The 15,510-nt window shown below is 34.9% G+C and overlaps 1 protein-coding gene across 7 annotated transcripts in view; it reads right to left on the bottom strand.

Annotated features, from left to right (window-relative positions):
- The window catches only part of DMD (dystrophin), a 1,304,666-nt gene that overhangs the window by 822,660 nt on the left and 466,496 nt on the right, over window positions 1-15,510 (bottom strand). For 6 of the 7 annotated variants that reach the window (XM_087759563.1, XM_087759562.1, XM_087759564.1 and 3 more), the window contains 2 exons: window positions 10,859-11,040; window positions 9,724-9,846 (listed from right to left, as the gene is read on the bottom strand). In XM_087759563.1, coding sequence (XP_087615689.1) covers window positions 9,724-9,846; window positions 10,859-11,040 — 305 coding nt within the window. The remainder of the gene's footprint in view (window positions 1-9,723; window positions 9,847-10,858; window positions 11,041-15,510) is intronic. The other variant, XM_087759568.1, reaches the window with a different exon arrangement.

Below are 15,510 nucleotides of genomic sequence, written 5' to 3'. Positions count from 1 at the left end.
AACTGGTGGGAGTTGGCCAGGGGGCAGCAGTGACTGCTTGGGGACGGGCTGGGCTGGGCATTGGTCAGCAGGTGGTGAGCAATTGCATTGTGCATCACTTGCTTTGTATATTGTTTTATCATTAATATTATTATCATCTCTTCCTCTGCTGTCCTATTAAACTGTCTTGATCTCAACCCATGAGTTTTACTTTACTCCCCCCCCCCGATTTTCTCCCCCATCCCACTGGGGAGGGGGGAGGGTAAGCGAGTGGCTGTGTGGTACTTAGTTGCTGACTAGGGTTGAACCATGACAATTGTCTATATAAAATATCAAACAAGACACTTGTACATTTTATTTTCACCTGTCTATATTTTTTGTGGTTTAGACTTCCTTTAAACACACGTGCCAATTCCATTTACATTAATGGGAGCTATGCTTTAAAGTTAAAACATTCTCTTGAAAAATGACACATATGATCTTTATTCTTATGTCTTATTCATGTTTGGGAGGTAAACATACTTTATTTTAATATATTTTCCAAATTACTTGCAAAACACTTTGCAGAACTCATTCTACAAGAGAGTGTTACCCTTTTATATTAATAACTTTGATCTTTTAACACCATAAGCAAAATTCCATTTTCTACCCTTTTAAAAATGTATGTTTTTTAAGTTTGATGCCTCAATACATCATCCACAGTTCATTTAAACCACCGTTTCCACTCTAATGATATCGCTATCATGCAACTAAAATTTCTTTTTGCATTTTTAAGAATGTCTTACAACATCAAAATATATGTATTATTTCTTTGCTACAGCTAAACTAAATTCTAATAAAACAAATGCTTTCTGTAGAAATATCACGATAAATTCCAAACACTGTATTGTTCCATGCAATTTTTATATTTTTGTTTGCTATGTTTTATTGTGCTTTCAGGACTGGAATTTCTGAAGAAGGTTTGAACATCTAAAAAAGTGTCTGTTCCCCGCCCCAAATGTATTTTTCTTTCAAAAGGTATTATCTCTTCCTACTTCTCCCCTTAGCTCACTGATCACCTTAGGCTATCACACCCATAATAATGATATTGCTTAGAATACTTTTAAATCTCAGAAAACTGTAAAGGAAGATCCCTTGATACTATCGTATATACACAGACAAATACTTTTGCTGTTTGGAACGAACGTGGAAAAATCTATTAATATCTTCCTTTGTACACTTGTACCTGAAGTCTGTACACGCACACCAAAAACATGAAGTACATGTTGCAGTATCTTAGAGGGAGATTCTTCTACACAAGCATTACAATACACAGTTTCTATTGCATCAAAATCACTGAGGGGAAGAAAGAAACCAGCACTTTGATGATCAGTAGAGATAAGCATTCTGGCCTTTTCAAAGGTCACTGCTTCAGGTAAACATGCAGACCTGCCTGCTGTACCAATGCAAACTAACAATCGATGGCATTTCCTACAGACCCTGGAAACATACAACTCTAATGCTATTGTTATAAACACAGGGGAAAAAAATGGTTATCTCCTTTCTTACAGTGTAATGATTTGGGCAAAAGGACAATCAGGAAACAGAACATCCCATTGATTATCTGTGGGAGTGGGCACTTAATGCTATTAACTCACTTCTCAAAATCCATCTCTTGTATTTTAAACACAGAACCATTTGCCGTGCACCAAAAAATATTTTAGATTTTACCATGATTTTTATATGCACCTGAGGGCACAAAGGTTTTATCCACAGAAATCTTACCATTTTCTAATAGCCTAAAAACATGAAGCTAATTAATTCCTCAAAGTTACAGCTATGACTGGGCACAGGCATTTCAAGGACACAACGCATATCCTGTACCCATTTTTTGAAGCTATCTTACTGAAAAACACTATTCCGCTTTACTTTAGCCAAATAAAATTCAACCATGTGATGGTGAAACACGGGATAGGAAGTTTAGTTAAATTATACAAAAGTAGTGTAATTAACATTCACCAGAAGTAGTTTGAACCAGAAAATGCAATCCTTACTGTTTTCATCACATTCTCATACATGTAACCAACACTTCAGGTAATACTCTGAAAGATAGTATATGTTAAAATAAATGTCTCCTCTGACATTCTGAAGAAAATCAGGCACAGAAAGCTGAGATGAAGCCACTGGGGTCAAGGAAGCTTCTCTCGGTGATGAGGGCCAGCAAAGCCATTGAGACAGAGGAGGCTCTGGAGCAAGCCTTCTCTCCTATTCCTGAGCATGTGAATAAAATGTGCTGCTGCTACATCAGCATTGCAGTATTTCTTTGCGTTTGTTTTTGTTTTGTTTTTTCCCTGGTATTATTGATAATTCTTAGCTAGAGGCATGAAAATATGATTAGACTAACATATGAATTAGACAATCTCATGTTTTCTGTCTTTTATTTTATTAATGTCAAATTTAGATAAATTAATCAGTAAGAAAAATTGTTAATAAACTAAGTTTTAAAATAAAGTAATGCTATCTGAAATTATGAACCAAAATCTTATCATATTATTGAGAAGTTCACCTGATCATAGAATCAAAGAATCGTTTAGGTTGGAAAAGACCCTTAAGATCATCAAGTCGGGCCATTAACCTAGCACTGCCAAGTCCACCACTAAACCATCTCCCTAAGCACCACATCTACCTGTGTTTTAAATACCTCCAGGGATGGGGACTCAACCACTTCCCTAGGCAGCCAGTTCCAGAGCCTGACTGCCCTTTCAGTGAGGAAGATATACAGAGACTAGTAACAATGTAATAATAATGCTGTTTGGAATTACACTATAATTTTATCTCTGGACAAATACTTCAAATTGCTTTTGTGTGGTAAAGTCTCCTGTTGATTTGAGAGGTTTTCCAAGAGATAAGAGTTCTGTCTTCATTTTTTTGCATTTGAAAGGTTTAACTAGGTGTACTGAAAGAGTGCAAAGTGTGAACCCATCTTTTAAATCAGGTGAAATAAAAAAGATGAATACTCAAGTAAATGCAGTAGTTCTATATATGGAGTTGAAATCCATGTTCAGTACATCTTTCAAAATCACTGAATGCATAAGCTAAGTATTAAAATGTTTGACAGTCTCCCTGTTACTTGACTATTTGTATTTAAATAGAACCCAGCATTCCCAAAAAAGATTGATACAGTATCAGTCTAAGAGGAAATGGTAGTCTTATCTTTGACAAAATTAGATTTATAAAAGACAAAGAAAGTAAGAAAGGAAGTACTATTGCTACTTTTTTTTTCCCTTTTTTTCTTAATCAGCCTTAAAATTTTGAAATTCCAATGCCCAGGAGCCAAAGTGAGGAAATGAATAGGCATCTTGCATCTCAGCTCACTCAAGAGCTCCTGTGACTGTGTATAATGAAAAGGGACAGGCAAATCACAATGATAAAGGTTCATGTGCAGGTGCAGATAGCCTTGATTTAGATGCTGCCATGAGTTTCCTACATCAGAAGAGTTAGACAATAGCATGTCATCAGCTTATTGCATGAATACCTAAGATAGTAGATAAACAGTCAATCACTTGCTTTCTCAGTCTCAGACTAAATTCTCTTTTCATATTTGCATAAAGTGAAAGACCTTCCTTAGAGGTTTGAAATGGGGACGCATAATGACTTCTGGAGTTGTACGAATCCTCAAGTTCCTTTGATTTCAGTCCTGAGATTAGGAAAAACTGAACAACAGTCTATCTAGCAGTAAGGATTTTCATTAGTATTGTGCCCTACATTTCATCTAGCTGTTCTCTTGCATCAAATCCACAGCTGATATAAGCAATTCTGCACTATTGCCTAAACTCTAGAGACCAGGAAGGGGATTCAAATCTATTAGTTAACATATTAGGATATAAAAAACAATCAAATGTTTACAGTAAATAAGTGTGTCCTCATTTGCTGTAGCTACATCCATTTTTGACATCACACACATACACTTATTAATAATCCTATGTTCAAGAGACTCAGTGGCACAAAATAGCTTAAATGAACATTTTTAAGTGTTATGTATCTTTTTTATCTTATTGTATGCCTTGAAAATTAAGCTATTTGAAAACCATAGAAAATAGGTTTCTTTTCAAAACAAGAGGCAAAAATAGTTAAAATTGCAAAATTCTTTCAGTGAAAAGTTTTATTTTTAGAACTGAATGGTTTTGCTCATATTCATGAGGTTTCTAATTCGGCAATAGCAGATTTTCACTACAGATTAGAACTTGTATAACAGATTTTTTTTAAAAAAAATCAAGCAGTTTTTCTATCACCATTCAACTTCAAAACTAAATATCTCTTGGTAAGTGTGCTTTTCAAAGAAAATACAGATGAAACAAAATGACACTGAAGCTAGTTAAAAGTATCTAAAATTAACCTATAAGAAAAATCAAGGACAAAATGTGTTGTTGAAAGTTCATACGGTCTCTGTTCAGAAATACATTCACTAATGATGGAATCAGGGAATGACCTGTATAACTTTTCCATGTTTCTAACAGTGGGAAAAAAAAAAAAAAACAACCCACCAAACAAACAAACAAAACTTTAAAAGTAATTGTAATCAAATTCGCCAATTACAAAATGTTTTTGTTCTTTGATGTTGCCAAGCACAATATTACCTATTATAGGTAAACTAATCTGACTATTAGATTATCAATTTATTCAGATTTATTAGATTAAATCTGAATATACAGCAGATAAAGATATATTTTATCTAGGATCTTTTACTTTCTGAATAACACATTACCCTTTTTTATTAGTCAGCAAGGAACAGTCTAATAATTCACATGGGACACACCATGTGGCATTTCTAGTGTTCCTATGTTTAAATAAGCTTTATAGCTATTTTAAGAAACTGTAGTTGAAAAAGTCTTACATAAAAAATAAAAAATTCTCTCATATGATTTTTAAGGTCAATTAAAAGGGAAAGTTAAAGAGAGATGGAAAAGTCAGCAGGTAATACCTTTTTATGTCAAACTCTAAAGAAATGTCATTACCTGTTGGAGGTGAAAACACAGCTTAATTAGCAAATGTGAACAGGTATGTGAACAGACACATGTACAGGCAGTAGATAACATGGGTGTGTGGAGCAGGGGCTGCTGAATGTTTGAAATTGCACTTCTGAGCTTTGAGGCAGATTCCTGCTACTTGCTAGCTGCAATCAGTAGGGGCTGGTTGTAAATGGTGATAACAAACGGTCTAGACAAAAGCAGCATGTTCCGAATCCTCCCATTAATGAAGAGGTGTGAGACGGCAGTACCAGTTAGGAGGCTAATCACGAGTTGTGCTGCTACACATAGAGTGTTTAGACTGGGAAAACCGGGGGCTTTGGGTTATGGAAAGAAGAGCTGCTGATGAAAAGAAGCATCCTGAAGAGAAGAACTGGTGTCAGGGAAGAGAACTGAGTTTGGAAATTGGGTGGAGAAAATGCTGACTAGAAGACAGGCAATTCTGTGACACTGTGCCACTAAAGCCTGTGACATAGATGAACCCCAAAGGGTCCCAGAACAGAGGTCTCGCAGCACTTTTGAAGAAGTTAACTTGCTGACATAAAACCAAAAGTGTGGCAAATTAAGAGCATAGAAAACCAGAAATCTCAAGGGCAAGGCTGCCAGAAGGACTGTGTGCTGTGTGTGAGTAAATTTGGCTTAATTTTATAGTGAGTTTCTAGCGACCTTCCAAATTAGTTACTACAGTTATGAACTGATGGAGAAAGTCCAGTACAGTAACTGTAGAATCCATACCACAAAACACAGAACATGAGAAAAAAAAATGCATTACGATACTTCTGTAAAGCAGGCATAATGACTGGAGGGTTAGGAATTTTCCACAAACTAATGACTAGGTTGAGGCCTGAGATGAAGCCTCCAATTCTTAAGTTCCAAATCGAATCATTAAGAGCTGGGGAATACTGTCCCCATTAGCAACTACTGCATCCCAAATGATTTTAATTCAAATCTACTGAAGCTTGTCAGTTTAAATGCTAAGAGTAATCCTGCACACAAATTCTGTATTTCATATAACATAACGTAGAATGAAGAAAATGTAAGTCCTGTCAAAAGAACAAAAATCTACAATGATATTGATGCAGCAGGCTTGATTTTGCATAACAGATAAATTAAGGCAGCCAGACTTACATTTGGCCTTTCAGACAGGCTTGCCAAAAGCTTATTTACAAAAGTACCAATCTCAAAACATACACAGATTTTCTTCATCCCAGTTTTTTCAACACTTACATTTTCAGCACTGTTTTTCCAATATATTAAAAAAAAAGTGTCTTTTCTAGGTACTTCAGTGTTTTAATTTTTTTTTTCTTTTTACTTGAACCATTTTAAGATAGTATATTTTATGTCCTGTGGAGTTCAGGTAGTAGGTAGTAAGTAAAATGAAGGCAGTGAGTTTTGCCTGGGATCAATATTAGAAACTGCTCTGCTAAAACATTTTTGGAAAAAACTAGAAAAGTAAAACTATCATTCCTCTTGATCAGGTGTCCAATGAGATGAAGCAACATAACAGAAACAAAGGCTTTCATAAATATAAAACACAAACAAAAGGGTAATTTTAAACAGGGATTTTGAAATGCCTCAGAAAATTAACTTGAGGATCCCTTTTTTCTAAGTGAAGCTAGACAGACTGTCTCATTACAGAGACTGCATACAAGACAAAATACAGAGCTGCAAAGTCAGGCAAGCCTTCGGTAATTGCTGAGCAGTAACTGCAATCTGAAACTTGTCAACATAAATATTTTTTCTTGGGCCCTTCTTAATGTTAATAGAGGGAATTCAAGGATTTAGGTTTGAGAAGTGGATTCCTATCCTAAGACCTGCATGAGTTTACGAACACTTTCTAAGTAAACAAGGTAAAGGAGGAAAAATTTCCCGAGCATTAGCAGAAGAACTGCTATTCATGTTAGCAACAGCATTTAAAATTGCTTAACTCCTTTAACCAGAAGTGGTCAAGCACAGACAAAACAACAAGAAGGCACCAAGTGAACTGGTTGGCAGAAAAATTATTTTCTTTGAATCTGAAATATGTCACAGTTAAGGAAAGCAAGACTTGTCTGGCCAAAATTTGTGCAACTAGAATACTAGGCCTTGCAAGTATACTTTGAGGAAAAAAAAAAAAAGAATAAGAATTCAGAAAGGAAGGGTGAATTTAAAGACACACAGGTTGTGAAAGTATTAGGCAGTGTGAAGATGGGGAAAGTGAAGTGAAATGTGACACAGAACAATAGACAAAGGTAGAAGATAAAAGGGGAAGGACTGTGACAGATGATGGTGTAAGAGGAAACGTTATTCCTTCTTGCCGATACGGACCTCAGAGAAACATAGCTTATTTCATTTTTACAATTTCTGATGGTTGACACATCCAGTAAATGTATGGCATATATGGTCAAATTTGCAGGATATCATTCAAAACTTTTGGAAAGAGGTCTTCTGTAATTTATTTTTCTTCTCAGTTCCAGTTGGCTTATGCTTGGACTACAAAATCTATTGGACCATTCTTCCAAATGCAGAACTTTAAGAATATCACCCAATTAAACACTATGACATTTAAGATTAATCTTAGCAGCTAGGGCCTCTAGAGAGAAGCAGGTGAAAGACTTTTTGTTGATATCCATCTATCTTCTTTGACTATTGCAGAGAAATCATAATATTCAAGTCCTGTAAGATGAAAGTTTGTAGAGATCTGAAAAGAAAAAATGACTGATGCATTTCAACAAAAGACCAACATACTTAGTGAAAATCTTGCTTCTTAATGATAGCACCTAAGATACTGTTGAAACTGGCAGACCACAGTAAACTAAATCTACTGAAATTTTTCTTTGATAAATAAATGGAAATGAGAGACAGCTTCCTAAACTTTACAAAATCCAAGGAAAAAAAAGTTGACTTTGTCTTGATTTCTTTAATGCAGTCCCCTAGAGAAGTAGATTTTACTGAAAATCCTAGAGGCAGTTGCAATACCAATACTGGTATCCAAAAATCATAATAGAGCTGGCAGAAAATTGGAAGGCTACTAAGAATTAAAAATAAAATAATATTTATTTGATTTAGTTTAAAATAGATGGGATTATTAAGGTATATCAGCTTCAGAAATCTAGAGAAAAAAGTTATCAATCACTATTTTATCAATTTGTTTTGATAGTTAAATGATGGCTGTTCTTTAAGAAATACATGGCTAGAGGCAAAAAAAAAAAATCATTACCACTGATTAAGAATTCCATATATTGAATTGGCATATTAATTGGTAATATTTGCCATTCAAGTTTGTCTTGGTGATAACGAGACTGTATATGGTGATTTTCACTTAGGATTTCACTTAGGATTTTTAGATGAATGCTTTTCATTTGTTAATGCTGTGCTCCAGCACAATAGGGCCCGATTTGGGTTAGGTCTTCAGATTCTGCCAAGTCAGCAGAATTATAATATTATAGTAGTAGTTATTGCATAAGTGTAATAGACAAAGCTTCCAAATTCAGGAAGACGAGATCTGAAAACTGGAATGCAAGGTGAGGACTGAATAATAGAATATTTTCCTACTACATTTTAATAACTACGTTTTGTAGAATTGACTTCAATTATATCAGCTTGTACATTGTGCTTCATGGTGGGGGTGTTCACAAAACCCACAATCGATCACAATAAAAGTAGCTCACAAAAAAAAAAGCTATATCGTGACTGTTCATTCTTCTCAATTGTCAGTATAGTATCTAAGTAGAACAAATCCATTATACCAGTTCTAAACATCTCGTTTAAAAGTTGTATTAATCATCACTGCAACATATTTGATGTTAGTATAATGTAGCAGGGCTCATGCTTATGTGCACAGGATTTCTTTCCTGAAGTATTTAAAGGAAGACCTTACTCAGTACAATACCTGTCACCTGAAGAGTAGAATCAGAAACACGATGTTGAATTAAAGTGTAATTTTGCAATAAATTTTCAGAAGTTAGACAGAATTAAGTCTCCACAAGAGAACTCAGTGCAGTGCCAAATACATGCAGATCTCTTTTCCCCAAAGTAATGAAAGGAAAGTACGTTGCATTACACAGTATGACCTTTGGCTCTCACATTTGTCAAAAGTTATAAAAATCTGACTACTGAAATGCTCATTATAAGGACTGATCGAAAGAAGTTTTATTAAACTACTGCAGCTATTTAAAAGTCAAAAAAACCAAACAAAACCCTAACCTGAATGTTGGCATGGTGGCATTTGTGATAAACTGACCAGCTGTTATTGTCTAATAATCCAGGTCATATAAAGAATATTACATTTAGTGCTTTCCTTTCTCTTCCGTCCAACTACAGTAACCTTCTGAAAAATATAAACACTATTTTCTTTAATAGATATGATGGTTAGGAAAAGCAACAGAAAACCAATAGTTCTTGTTTTTCTATAATCAAACCTAAGACAGAAATATAGTAATTAAATGCCAAATACAGCTTATATTTGGCTTGTTCTTCTAATACTCTTTTAAGGCAATATATGTACTATTTTCAAAAATGACATAACAAAGGAAGCAGTTTATAATTCTAAAACTGCAATGTTTGAATGCTGTTCATCTAACACCTATTGCCAGCCAGGCTGAAATACACAGTAAAAAGTAACCACTCGATAGATGCTAAAAAGACCTTGGAAAAAGTAGGTCATCAAGATCAGGTACAAGCAAAATGCACAAACTCTTTCACTCCAAGCACAAGCTTAATAAAACAGTTTTCAAAACAAATGACAATATTGACAGACCTGTGGAGGAACCTGCCTCCTTTCTTGGTCAGGGGATGTTACATACACAGCTTGTGTATATGCGTAACTTTTGAACCGCGGTTTAGGAGAAGGTGAAGGTCCCTGGGGTACACTGACTGTGATCTACGAATAAGAAATTAGAGGTGGAAAGAACAGACATATGGATAGGAGCATGGATTATAGAAGTAAAGTAATGATTTTAAGAGTAAGTGAAGAAAAACAGTAGGAAGGTCATCACCAGTTGTATTTTTCAAGGACAGTGTTGGTATTCGGCAGTCAAAATTGGGATGGTGTTAAGGAAAACTCTCATTTAATCTGACATCTTTTCCAAAAGCAACAAACTGTCAGGACTCAATACTGGCAGAATACAAATGTAAATTAAAGGTTCTTTATAATTTATAAGCAAAGGCTCAAAAAGTGATCTTGTAGTAAAACCTGAATAAAAAGAGCCAATACTCATCTGCTCAGTACTCTAAAAGAGACTGAGCATCCCAAAAGCAATCTATAGATTGACAGACAGACAAAGCAAGATACAGATCAGAGAAGTACACTAGGCCTAAAATCCACTAAACACTTCAGCAGAGACTGATGATTTCAGTCAAAAACATAACCGACATAGCAAGCATATATTAATTCCAAGTATTACAGGAGCCTTTTGAGAGGCCAACCGTGAGCTGAGAACATATGATCTTAAAATATGAGTCAGTATAAATAAAATGCTAAAAAATTAAAAATGTATCATGAATTTGGAGAAATGTCAACTGCTATTCTCTAAAAAAGGTAAAAAATTTTCTGCATGTCTGTGTTTAAATGTGAAAGCTCCCCCAGTTTCTGTGTTCTTCCTTGTGGTGCCCTTCCACAATCAAAACACACAGTGCTGTAAAAAACAAGCGCAAAGCACTTATTTGCTGAAAAGTTACTTTTAAAACAGTCTGGTGCAAGGTGAAAAGCTGTACGGAAGTACAGTTCATGCAGACAAGTGCATTTGACTTGCCTGTGGTGAAGAGACTTTGTTCATTGTGCTCATGCTTTTTTTTGCCTTCCGTTGGCCATCTAACATCAAACTTACGGGGTAGGTAAGGGAAACCACCACTTTTAGAGCAGCAAGATGAAAGTGAAAAGGGAAACAACTCACTTCTTGTGAAAAACGCTGTTGATGATGTACTTGTATGTGCTCTTCTTTAGTGACCCTTGAGTGTCGTGGCAACATCTCCACCTCCCTGATGGCTTCCATGGTGACTTGCTGGGGCAGAACTTGGAAGAGTGAAGTCACATACATTAAGATGGACTTCTTGTCTGGATAGGTAGTTGCAACATCTGGAAGGCAAATTAACATGCATCATTTCGGTTTCCACATTAGACATGACAAATAGCCAATCAACTTCATGGGAAGTTGATAGGCTAATGAGCAATCTATTGTCCACCTGAGTTCTCTAGAGACTAATTAGAACCTTACAATCAGTTCCAAAATTACAGACTAAACTTGCATATCAATGAGAAGGAGCTAAAGTTTATAAAGGTAACTTATCTCATTCAGCATGAACTTTCCATCTATATTTCGTTAGTCAAAATGCACATAGCATAAAATTTGACACTGTGATCCTCATTAAGCAGGACCAGACATAGGAAAAAGTGTATTTTCTTGTGCTGTATAAATACTTCAGTTAGAAAAAGTAAGAACAAGCTTATTTTCAAAGTCATGCCTTGTACATTCTCTTCACATCATTTATTTAATCATTGGAAGCGACAATGACATAGGAAAAAGAAATTACAGGGTTTTCTGGTGAATGGATTCATACGAAACTACTGAAGCCAACACCTAATATAGTTATATAGCTTTTATATTCTACTTAGTCTTATGTTCTTCATGAAGTCTGTGGAACATCTAAGGAACATGGTATTCACAGACATTAAAATATGTAATAGAACAACTCTTTTAAATAAAGCCCTGTAAAATCTCTGTGGACTTCAGCAGTAAGCACAAGAAACTTTACGTGAACATGACGATTTCAGGTTTTGCACGTAGCCATGATATACATCAGCAGAAAAAGTGGTGTATTTGACTCAACATTTCAGGTCAATAACAATTTGTAAAAATGTAAGGCATGTGGCAGCTCTTTGAAGTAGTTACTTTGTTATTTGGCATTGACATTTATCTACTACACTCAGTCTAGTGAATCAAGATGTAAAAAGACTGTAGTACAAGAAATTTATCATTAATTCCATAAGTGTTTTAACATGAGTGCTGGCAGAAAGCCAAGAGCTATGAGTTTTTACTGTCCTAGATCAATCCTGGCTTAGCTAAGATTTCATTTAAGGGGGAAAATAAAAAAAAAAAAAAAAAAAAAGAAATCAATTAATAGATTCTGGCAGACTCAATAATCCTACAGGGTGGCATCTCATTCTCTCTTCCTAGAATGTAGAATACATGAAGGAAGGCACCTTACGTTAAAAGCTTCACATATATTTAGAAATCAAGAAAAGACATCCTATTCAATATTTTTAGTTTGACTTTCTGACCTATCTCCATACATTTGTTTTATACATCATAAAAGAGAGCTGAAGGTTTAGTTCTACTTAGAATTGGCTCAAAAAAATGGCATGTTCCCTCCAACATGCCCACCACCACAAGATTTATTGTCTCAGTGGCCACAGTATATAGAATATGCTCATTTAAAAAAAAAAAAACCCAAAACAACATGACTTTCCCAAATCAAGTCACACTACAGCCCTCAGTCTCCACAGGCTTCACTTCTGTGATAAAATTCAGTCCAGGAAGTATTTTGCTATCATCATCTTCTTGTCTTCTCATTAATATTTTAATACCATTTTGTTATACTCAGTGTCCACTAGTAATTGATGTTTACAAGAATATCCATGCCTTTACACAGGCAAGAATACACACTGAAAGAACAGACATTAGCGCCAGCTGTGATTTTTCCATTTGTTGTTCATTATTTTCCTTTTCAAAATGTTCTGGTAATCAAATAGGAAAACCTTATCATTTATCTACACAAATATCTCACACAATAAATAAAGCAAGTACCTTGCAAACAATATACATGCCAAAAATTGTTTACCCCTTCTATCTGACAAATAAAAAGTATATATGCAGCTGTCAGAATCCACCAGCAAATAGGAAAAGATTTAATTATTTAATCACAACAAATAGCTAAACAACCATTGTTGCAAAGCCTGGAATATCAATCTGTCTCTCAAAATTCTTTTTTGCAGGCTCTTGAATTATCAGAGCAGGAATAACTTCTGTTATCCTGTCCTATGCCTTTGCCTTCTTATTTTTTTCTGTTTGACTCTTAGTCTAACATATTGTCTTTACTACCCATTAAGACAGATGGATATTTGAAGTCCTAGTAGTTAGGCAGTGAATAAATTAAAATTCAAGCACTTGCTTGCAAGGAAGTTCATTAATTTCTTGGAAACATGTCTGCTTTCATTTCTGGGGGCAAAATATCTGTCAAGCCAACCTACACCTTCTAAAAACTAATCTCCAACTCTCAGAAAATATGGAAGATATTTAAGAAAATTAAGTCAACGTCTGTAGACTATGCCATTATTCAGATATTGGTTTTGAGAGAAAAAGGAAAAACAAACAAAGGAGTTAAGGAATTTTTTTCAAAACCAAGGTATCTTCTCTAAATTCAGCTCAGAAGCAATACTTTCTGAATATTTTCATCCATTTTCTTGATAATGACTTTCCAGGATAGGACTGAAAAGAATAAATAAGAATAAAAACAAATCAGAGTACAAGTCAGAAGAGAGTTTAAAATGGGAAGCATTGTAACATCAGGACAAATTATATTATTAACATGTTCATCAATCAAGAATCTGAAAGACTTTGGAGAGCTCTGAAAACCATTCCAGCTCTTTAAGAAGATACAGTTGTATAAAATTATTGGAAGTTTCCAGCACAAATTTTCCAGCTATTGAAAGGAATCTTCCACCGTGGAAAACTTTATGCTGACAGATTAATATTTTTCAGAAGAAAACAGTGACTTTCTGGTGCTCAAACTGAAATACGTCACATGAAGCATATTGTTCACAGAACTGGTTTTTGATACATCTTGTGATCCATAGGCTTACTTATTAGGACATGTGGTTTCTTTAAGCATCTTCTATAGTGAAAGAAACAAAACTCCGTTGTAGAATACAGAACAAGGCCTGACATTACATGCTCCCCCTGACAAAACAGTCACACACACTGACAATTTAGAGATATTAGTCTCTCCAGGGGAGGTCTCCAGTCAAATTGAGAAAGTAAAGAGAAATAAAACAAAACACTTCTTCTAATACACAGGCTGAAAAACCTGTCTGATACTAAGGAGACACCAGAAGAGCTAGAATTCAACCATGAATTTTAACATATGATAACATCCTGTTCATCTAGAGACACAGCTACTTGGTAACAAGTCCCAAAAAGAGCAAGAAGAATCTGGTTTCACCACAGAACTTTAAAACCATGAAATAAGTACCAATCCACCCCTGTTTAAGTGCTGCTACCTTTAAAGGGTTATTACAGGTTTAATTCAGGAAGCAATTTTCCTGATAAAGGTTCACTACAGCTTGATTTTTATTAGCAAATATTCTTCATTTTCTGATGAACATAACTACAAGTTTGTTTGTTGAGGATGGGTGACTACAATAAACCTGAAATGTTTTGAAACCAATTTTTTTTCTGTAGGATGCAGTGCAAAAAAGTAGATAAATTAAAAAAAAAAAAAGTCAAACTCTTCAGAAAGTGATCCAACAGCCAATTTTTGTAAGCCTTGCAGTTCACAAGTGGTTTGTTCTTGCATCCAGGTGTTCTGTCAATGAGCAATTCCCTGCCAGCATTCCCAGTTCTCGTGGAAAGAAGCATTTTTAAGAGATGAGTGAAAGTGAGGATGTTATAAAACACCTAAATAAGCTTCATATCAAAAAGTACTACACAGGTCTACCAACAAGAACAAAGTCCAGCATTTTGTTATAGAGTGTTACATTATGTACACAGAGGGCAAATTACAAGCATTCATGCAAATGTTGCTTCCCATTTTCAAATACATGTCTACTTATAATATAGCCAGTCCTATTTACTACTATTTTGCTTTCTCAAAGCTTTGACCAAATAACAGTTCTGACACTATTTGTGCTGATTCCACTCACTCTTTTTATCAAACTAGTAGCAAAGTAACTTTGAAAGAAGAAAGCTTAAATGCCTGCCACATTGCCAGAAAAATTATATTACTGTACATAAATTGCTGATGTGGTTTCTTTACATTGAGACATAAATTCTGAAACATACTTTACCTTATACAGTCCTGAGAAGCAAGATAAGACTTGAGCCCTAAATATACAAGAAATCTTTTGTCCTCAAAAGAGGTAGGTAATCACAAAGTAGAAAACACAGAAAACTAACTTTTAAATCCTAGACATCACCTAAGTCTGTTGGCTTCCATGATAACAGTAATAATTAAAAAATCCCAATATTTTAATATTACGTCCTGCTGTCCCACGAGATTTTAAAAACCATACTAAAAAACTCCCATTGCTCTCCCTTCCATAACACTAAGGGAGATTCTCAAAATTGATTTGAATTTTCAGAGATTACGCATCTGTTTTCCCTGATAAATGAAGCATGTTGTTTTTTCTTCTCTCAAAGACATTTTTCATTTTAAGGCTTATTAATGATACTAACACAACATTAACATTTATTAGAATTTCTGAAAACAATCCTTCTGCTGTTTCCAAATGCATCTGTTTAGAAGGGAGTTAAAAGGTTCACGGCAGATA

The sequence above is a fragment of the Nipponia nippon genome, unplaced genomic scaffold (genome assembly GCF_047370975.1).
Source record: "Nipponia nippon isolate SJK-2023a ecotype South Korea unplaced genomic scaffold, ASM4737097v1 scaffold_2, whole genome shotgun sequence".
Classification (NCBI taxonomy): domain Eukaryota; kingdom Metazoa; phylum Chordata; class Aves; order Pelecaniformes; family Threskiornithidae; genus Nipponia; species Nipponia nippon.
Note: the sequence above shows the minus strand (reverse complement) of the source record. Positions and strands in the feature narration are given on the sequence as shown.